Consider the following 8,997-nt stretch of genomic DNA (forward strand, 5'->3'; position numbering starts at 1 on the left):
ATCTCCTGCCTCAGCCTCCCTAGTAGCTGGGCCTGCAGCACGTACTGCCACATCAGGCGAATTTTAAAAATTTCTTTGAAGAGATGGGACCTCGCTATTTTGCCCAGATTGGTCTCGAACTCCTGTCCTTAAGTAATCTTCCCTCCTCAGCCTCCCAAAAATGCTAGGAGTGAGGGCGTGAGCCACTGGGCCCAGCCTATTTCCACTTTTTGACAGTAATTCTACTTCTAGGGATTAACCCTACAGCATATTCATAAGAGAGAGTAAATACATATATGTAGACATTCATTAAAATATTGTTCCCAAAAGGGGAAAACCTGAAACATCCTAAATCATCATCCACAGGGGATTCATTAAATGGTGACTGAGGCCGGACGTGATGGCTCACATCTGTATTTCCAGCATTCTGGAAGGCTAGGAGTTTAAGACCAGCCTGGGCAACTTAGCAAGACCCCATCTCTACAAAAAATAAAAAATTCGTTGGGCATGGCAGCATGCACCTGTATCCCAGCTACTTGGGAGGCTGAGGCAGGAGGATCACTTAAGTCCAAGAATTGGAGGTTGCAGTGAGCTGTGATCATGCCACTGCACTCTGGCCTGGGTGACAGAAGGAGACCCTGTTTTAAAAAACATATGTGATGATAGAGCCATAATGTGGAATACCCTGCAATCTTTACAAAGAAAAACTGATTTGCTAGACTCCCAAGACAAAGCTCCTGAGGCTGAGTCCTTCCTTTACTCACAGCACTGGGGAGGAACCAAACATCAGAGAAGGTAGTATCCCTGCTACTTATGCGATGGGACATGTGTACATGAAGCAATTCAGTAATGACATGAGGTAGTTTATGTTGAATGTCCAAGTACATTCCATCAGCAAACATAGAGTTGGAAGGTTCAAAGCAGAGAGGTATCAACACAGGATAAAGAGAATGAGTATTCCCTGTGGGTCTAGGACTTCTCACATTCATAAAATCATGGAATGAGAATTATAAGGGGATCTTTTGAGGTTTTCTTGTCCAATCTCTGTGACCTACTGATGAGGATATGAGGGACTGGAGAAGGAAAACCACTTACAAAAGGTCACATATATTGCCTAAAAATGGACTTAGCTAGTTCTGCTATTCGAGTGCTTTTTCCACACCAATATATCGACTCCTGAGGAACTGGCAGGATAGACACCCCAACAAGGAAGGAGAAGGCCTAGCAAGCTCAAAAAACAAAATATAGCAGAATATATCTGTACATCCTAAAAACAAAAAACACATGCTAATAAAATTTGAACATACAATTCAAAAGGAAAAGTCTGAATTTTAAGCATCTACTTTCTAAAATGGTTTTTAAAGAACATTTTCTTATTGTCAAACATTTGATCATCAACATGATAATGGGGAAATCGCAAAAATAACTACCTTGCCCTTTATACACCTTTAGCTTGTTCTCTGCTATTCTAGGTTTGACTGAGCCAGAAGATAAATATAGACAAAAATTATCACCCTTGCACAGAAAAGAGGATGCAGTCTGCAAGAGTGAATAGGGCTTTGGTATGAATCAGCTCGGTGAAAAGTTCACAATTAAACCAAGCTCTGGGAATGACAGTCCTCAGAGTAAAAACTTGGCTAGAAAGTTAGAAAAGGTGATGATGGACCGAAAACAAATTTAGGCCTCCTAACTACTGAGGGTTATACAGGATGTCGTCTGATTTTTCTCTGTCATATTTCTCTCTGATTCCTAAGTTTTGCTTGATATAAATGATAGAGGAGGAGGAGTTGAATGCCTTCACAAATATGAGCAGAAATTCTCCTATCGCATTAAGTCTCCACGAAGGAAGTTAGAGAAAACTGTTGAAGAAACTGCGAATGTTTGGCTTGTGGAAAAGACTGAGTGGGGGACTAAGTGGCTGCCTTCAATTTTCTAAAGGTCACCGTGTGTGTCTCATGGGCAAGACTAGAACCAGCTGGTGAAGCAACAGAGAAAGAGAACTTTGGGGAAGTCAAAATTTCCTAACCGTTATAGCTGTCTGACCTCCAGGAAAAGATGGTGAATTAATTACACCCATTCAATTCACTGCTTAAACCAGCACTTTTTTTTTTTTTTTTAACATAAACTCATATGAATGGGAAAAAAAGAGAAGTGGCAACAACAAAATTTTGGAATCTGGAGGCAAATGGATCAGTGGTAAATGACTTAAACGTAAAAAACTCAGTCCTAAGACTAAAGTGGAGAAAGCTGAGCAGCAATCTGGTTTATACTGCAGAATCCCTCGAAGCCTGGGGAATCGGTGGCACCAGTACTTCTGGTAAGAGGAATGGAGGTGGGGCAAACACAAGGACTTGTTCAGTCAGGTGCCTAGTCCTGTCTGAAACCAGACCTAGAAGAGAAATCTGAGCTCTCTTCTCTGAGCAGAATAGAAGCGTCTCTAAGCTGAGGCGCGCTAACTAGGCATGACTGAGGGCAAGGATGCTACACTGATAACAGGGGACTAAGCAGGGTGGAATATAAAGAATACTGAGCCCCCTCTAGCTTTGTCCTGCTTGGCTCCTGGAAAACTCTGCCTGCCCTTTATCTTCTAGGCAGGAGACTGGTTGAGTTTTCTCTGGGGAATATGATTAGTCCAAGAAGAAAGAACTTAAAAATTCTGACATCAGATTCCCCAAAGAAATGCCTGCCTTGTTTATGTTCAAATTTATAAGAAATTGCCAAACTGTCTTTCAAAGTGGCTGCATGATTTTGCATTCTCACCAGCTATGTATTAAGAGCTCAAACTGCTCCACATCCCTGCCAACACACGGTAGTGTCAGTCCTTTTAATTTTAGTTGTTCTTCTGGGCACGTAGTGGAATATCACTGTGACTTTAATTTGCATTTCCCTAATAACTAATGATGCTGGGCATCTCTGCATACAAATATCTGTATGTCTTCTTTGGTGTAGTGTCTGCTCATCTCTTTTGGTCATAAAAAAAATCAGATTGTTAGTCTTACTGAGTTTAACAGTTCTTTGTATATTCTGGATAGAACTCTTTTATGAGATGTTTTGCAAATACTTTCTCTCCATCTGTAACTTGCCTTTTCATTTTCTTAACTGTGTCTTTTGAAGGGCTGAAGTTTTCACTTTTGAGGTTCGATTGATCAATATTCTTTTTATGGCTCAGGCTTTGTGTGATCTATGAAATCTTTACCTAAGCCAAAAATCACAAAAACTTTCTCCTATGAGTTTTACAGTCTGAGTTCTTACAGTTAAGTCTATGATCCACTTTGAGTTAATTCTGTGTATGGGGTAAGGGCCATGGTTCATTTTCCCCATATATAGACCCAGTTGTTCTAGCATCATAAATTGAAAAAAGATGGTCTTTTCCCCATTGAATTATCTTGGCACATGTCAGAAATCGATTGCCTACACATGTGTGGGTCTACTTCCACAATCTCTACTTGTCCTAACAATCTATATGTTTACCCTTATGCTGATTCCACACTGCCTTGATCACGTGGCTTCACGGTTAATGTGAAGCCACGTAGAGTTTGTTAGTCTTCCAATTTTGTGCCTTCCCCCTCACAATGTTTTGGTTATTCTAGAATTCATTTACATTTCCCAAGAAATTTTAGACCATCTTTTCAGTTTCTATAAAAACAGCTGCTTGAATTTTGATTACAATCATACTAAATCAATCAACTTGGGGAGAAATGGTGTTTTAACCACACTGAGTCTTCATTCACAAACAGGATTTATTTTTCCTTTTATTTCAATATTCTCTAATTCTGCTCAGTTGTTTTGTAGTTTACATTGTACAGATCTTGCACATATCTTGTTAAATATATTTTTAAGTACTTTAAGTTTCTGGATGCTATTTTAAAAATGGTTTTTTTTTTATTTTTTTAGAGACGGGGTCTGGCACTGTCACCCAGGCTGGAGTGCAGTGGCGCGATCACAGCTGACTGCAACCTTGAACTTCTGGGCTCAAGTGATCCTCCCACCTCAGCCTCCTAAGTAACTGGGACTATAGGTGTGAGCCACCATGCCCAGATAATTTTTTTTTTTTTCATTTTTTTGTAGAGATGGGGTCTTGCTTATGTTGCCCACGCTGGTCTCAAACTCCTGGCCTGAACCCTGCTTTGGCTTATAAGTGTAAGCCACCAAGCCTAGATTGTATTGTTTTTTTAAATTTCCAATTAATAACTGTTAATTGCTAGTACACAGAAATGCAATTCATTTTTTAAAAAATTAACCTTGTATCCCGTAACACTGCTAAACTTATTAGTTCTGATAGCTTTTTGGTAGATACCCTATGATACTGCCATCCAGTAGCACTTTCTGCCATGGAGGAAATGTTCTGCATCTGCATACATCGCTAATTGCTACAACACAGGGTTTTCATGTAAATGATCATGTTCTATGCCAAAAAAAAAAAAAAAGTAAAGTTGTAATCCTTCCTTTATAATCTATATGCCTTTTGTTCCCCTTGCCTCATCTGTGCTAGCTAGGACCTCCATGACAAGTGTTTTAGAGTGGATATCCTTGCCTTGTTCCCACTTAGGAGGAAGCATTGTCTTTCCTCATTAAACATGGTATTTTATGTCTTTTTTTTTTTTTTTTTGAGACAGACTCTTGCTCTGTCACCCTGGGTAGAGTGCAGTGGTGTCATCACAGCTCACTGCAACCTCAAACTCTCAGGCTCAAGTGATCCTCTTGCCTGATCCTCCCAAGTAGTGGGACTACAGGGGCGTGCCATGACGCCTGGCTAATTTTTGTACTTTTTTTTTTAGTACAGATGGGGTCTTGCTACGTTGCTCAGGCTGGTCTCAAACTCCTGACCTCAAGCGATCCTCCCATGTTGGCCTCCCAAAGTGCTAGGATTACACACCTGAGTTGGTTTAAACCTATCATCTTGCTATTTATCTTCTATTTATTCCATTCATTCTTTCTTCCTTTTTTCTTCTTTTCTTGCATCTTGTGAATTCAATATTTTTTGTGGTTTGATTTTTCTCTCTCACTACTGGCTTGTTAGCTATTCCTGTTTTTAGCATTTGCTCTTAAGGTTTACAATGTACACCTTTAGCTTATCACACTATACCTTCAAATAACATTATACCACTTCCCATTTAGTGTAAGAACCTTATAACAGTTTACTTCCATTTCTCCCTTCCTGTCCTTCGTGTCATTGTCATACATTTAGCTTCTATGTCTGTTATGTACTACACAACACATTGCTATTATTTTGCTTTAAATAATTATCTCTAATATATATTTAAAAATGAGAAAAGAATCATTTACATTTACTCATCTATTTACCACTTATTTTGTATAGATGAAATTTCTACCTGTATTATTCCCTCCTTCCTGAAGAACTTTAAGATTTAATTGTATATCTGCTGGTAATGAATTTTCTAAACTTTTTTTTGACTGATAAAAGCCTTCATTTTAACTTCATTTTTAAAAGATATTTTCACTTTTGGGTTGAGTACTTCTTTTTGGGTATTTTAAAAGTGTTGGCTCAGCTCTCTTGAAGCATGCCTAGATTCTAACAAGAAGACTTGCCATTCTTATTTTTGTAGGTAATACATCTCTTTTTCTGGCTATTTATAAAACATTTTTTTCTTTATTACTGGCTTTCAGCAACTTGAGTATGATGTGTCTTGGTGTCTATGTTTATTTTGCTTGTGGTCTGGTGGGTGAGCCTTTTGGATCAATGGGTTTATAGTTTTCATCAAATTTGGAAAATTTTTGATCATTATTGCTTGTATTTTTCTGCATAATTTTTTTCTGTATAATTTTGTCCAGAACTGAAATTACACATGTTAGATGGTTTGGTGTTACCCCATAATTCATAGAGGCTCTGTTCTTTTCCCCCCAATATTTTTTCTGTTTATGCTTCATTTTGGATAGTTTCTGCTGTTTTTCACTGATCTTTTCTTCCATGGTTTCTATTCATTTTATTTTTATTTATTTATTTATCTATCTATCTATCTATCTATCTATCTATCTATCTATCTATCTATCCAGAAGTTCTCCACACACATGTATTTTTCATTTCTGACATTTTTTATTCCAAGGAATCCCATTTGGGTTAAACTATCTTCTATTTCTCTCATTACATTCATGTTTTCCTTGATATTCTTGAATACACTATTAATATTTAAAACAGTCATTTTATGGTCTTTGCTATATTCACCATCTTTCTCACTTCTGGGTCTCTGCTTCTAGAGATTGAGTTTTCCCCTGGTTATGGGTCAAGGTTTTCTGCTTCCTTGCATGGTTGGTAATTTTTGATTGGATGTCAGACATCGTAACTACACTATGGAGTGCTGAATTTTGTTGTGTTCCTTATGTTCCTTTAAAGAGGGTTGGCTTTTGTTTTGGCATGTGCTTGTTACTTACAGAGAGAGCAATTTGATCCTTTCAAAACTTGCTTTTAAACTTGGTTTTAGATGGTTTACTCTAGGACTAATTTAGCTCCAGAAGTAAGGCATTATCTTTGTGAGGACATTACCCAATGCCTTGTGTATTACAAAGTCTGTCCACTCTGGCCAGATCCTTCTGGTCACAAACTTTTCTAGCTCCATGTTCCAGGTACTCTGCCTACTAATTTCTGGGGGTTCTTACCCTAGACAGGTGCATTTTCGACTCACATATATACAGATCAGTAGTTGGCCAAGGACTCGAGGGGACCTCTCTAAACATCCCTGCAGCTCTATTTCTGGGCAGCTCCCTCTTTTCTGGTACCTTGTCCTATAACTTCTAGTCATAAGGCTCTCCAAACTTTGGGCTCTGTTTGGTTTCTCGTTCTCTACCCTTTGGAAACTCTGTTTAGCCAGTAAGCTAGGGATCACTTCAATGTTACTCTTCTTTCAAGATTATACTTATTTCATTGAGTTTGTCAGTTTTCTAGTTCCTTATGATGAGAAGGCAATCCCCACAGCAGTTAATCCTTCAAAGGCAGACACAGAAGCCCCTTATATTCTTTTTTATTTCTATATACCCGGAAAATAATACTTTTCAGTTTTACACAAACTAGTTTAGAACACAAGTCAGTCATCCTTACCTTTGTAGATTTCTCTAATGGTTGATCATACTGTGCCTGCTGCATAACATCACTGACTATCATTTTAGCAATCTTCCAAGCTAGCTCTTCTTGGGCCTAAAGGAAGTAATTTAAACTGTTGATAATGGTTATTCATTAGAAGGATCAAGACATATATATAACTAGTGCTCTAAATACAACTGTATGTGCATATCATTTCTATTTATTTGGATAAAGAAGTACATTCCCATTTATGAAAGAATCTGGGCACACTCTGGCCATGCTATATAAACATGTCATTCACTGTTTTCCAGAGTCAGCTACTGGGTACCCAACATGACTACTTTTATGTTAGGTGGTCAAAATAAAACATTTTCCTTTTTCAACCCCCATCTCTCAATGCACTTAACTATTAAAAAAAAAAAAAAGAGCAAGCATCTACTTTTTTTTTCTTTTCTTGTATCTTTTTCAGCCAGTATCTACTTCTAAAAGTAAAACTGACAGTGGAGAAGGAAACATTTGTGCTTCTGTTCTGCGTTGATTACTGAAGCCTGCTGGTTGACGATGGAAACCTGAATGCATGGATATCCTTCAGTGGCCATAGCCTCTGGACTGAAGACTGCCCCCACCAGACAACTGTTAGATGCTAACAAGGACCCACACTTTATTGTCACATCATGGATAAGGGAGCACTGCTATCCCATGCTGCTTAAACACGGGAAGTAAAGAAAGAAAAAACTTAAAACCTTACTTAGACAAGGGTGGCAATTATAAACAGAAATCTCTTTATACTAAAAGTAGAATTTACCTCATCAGTATTTCCTTGCACCCATTTCTTCATAGCTTGTGAAAACATAGATCCTAGTAAACAAAGCCAAAACTGAATGTATATTTCATGCATAATTTTACATTTAAAAATGCTCTTTTTTAAAAGCTGTTACTTCCAGACATATTCTTTTCTTGTGTGATCCCACACAAAACATTAAGGAATATTACCACAAATAGAAGCTGATTATATTGCTTCCATAACAGAATATTTAATTTGCAAACATCATGGTTTGAAAAACGTTTGAAAAACTGTTTTAGAGTTCTGGATTTTTCTTCTATTCTTCTCACTTGATGAAAGAGACAATCACCTAGTGTTAGATTTATGGCAAGGATTAAAAACAAAACAAAACCCTAACCAAGACTCTCATCTTGGGTAAGACTCTGGCAATCCACGGGAAGACATCATCCCACTTGTTATGTTTTCAAACTTTCTGGATCAGCTTCCATTTGAAAGGGCTTCTAGTACAGATTATGCTGCTACAAGCTGGATCTCTGGTCTGTAGAAATCAACTGGGTGAGAGCAGAGTTTTTTTTTAAATAGCCATACTCTTAAGCTAGGTGCAGTGGCTCAAACCTGTAGTCCCAGCTATTCAGGAGGCTGAGGTAGGAGGACTGTTTGAGGCCAAAAGTTTCTGAATTTGGCCTAGGCAACATAACAAGACCCTGTTTCAAAAAAAAGTGGTCATACTCTACCCAAGTCATAGTACACCTCAACTTCCCAGGACCTAAAAGCCTACATCTGTAACCACACGCTGAGAAATTACCAAGGAAGTAGGCTAGCCTCTACTTCTATGAATGAAATAAATAGCTTATCCTTTTATTTAATAATTTGAATAGGCTCACTTCCTAACTTTGCCTTAAACCAAGTGAATTATTGTCAGGACATTATTTCTTAAGGCAAGGTCCTGATTAACAACTGGGATAGAACTATGTATAGCATTCATGAAAAATATAAAATCTTGATTCTTTTCCCTCAATAGAGGTAACAGAGGTAATAATCTAGTCATGAAAAAGAAACAGACTATAGGCCAGGCGCGGTAGCTCATACCCGTAATCCTAGCACTCTGGGAGGCCAAGGTGGGAGGATTGCTTGAGCTCAGGAGTTCCAGACCAGCCTGAGCAAGAGCGAGACCCTATCTCTACTAAAAAAAATAGAA

At 38.2% G+C, this 8,997-nt stretch overlaps 1 protein-coding gene across 1 annotated transcript in view; it reads right to left on the reverse strand.

Annotated features, from left to right (window-relative positions):
• The window catches only part of AKAP10 (A kinase (PRKA) anchor protein 10), a 78,291-nt gene that overhangs the window by 2,193 nt on the left and 67,101 nt on the right, over positions 1-8,997 (reverse strand). The window contains exons 13-14 of the mRNA XM_012651447.1: positions 7,821-7,873; positions 7,034-7,129 (exon numbers count right to left, since the gene is read on the reverse strand). Coding sequence (XP_012506901.1) covers positions 7,034-7,129; positions 7,821-7,873 — 149 coding nt within the window. The remainder of the gene's footprint in view (positions 1-7,033; positions 7,130-7,820; positions 7,874-8,997) is intronic.

Source organism: Propithecus coquereli, unplaced genomic scaffold, assembly GCF_000956105.1.
Source record: "Propithecus coquereli isolate 6110/MARCELLA unplaced genomic scaffold, Pcoq_1.0 Scaffold355, whole genome shotgun sequence".
Classification (NCBI taxonomy): Eukaryota; Metazoa; Chordata; class Mammalia; order Primates; family Indriidae; genus Propithecus; species Propithecus coquereli.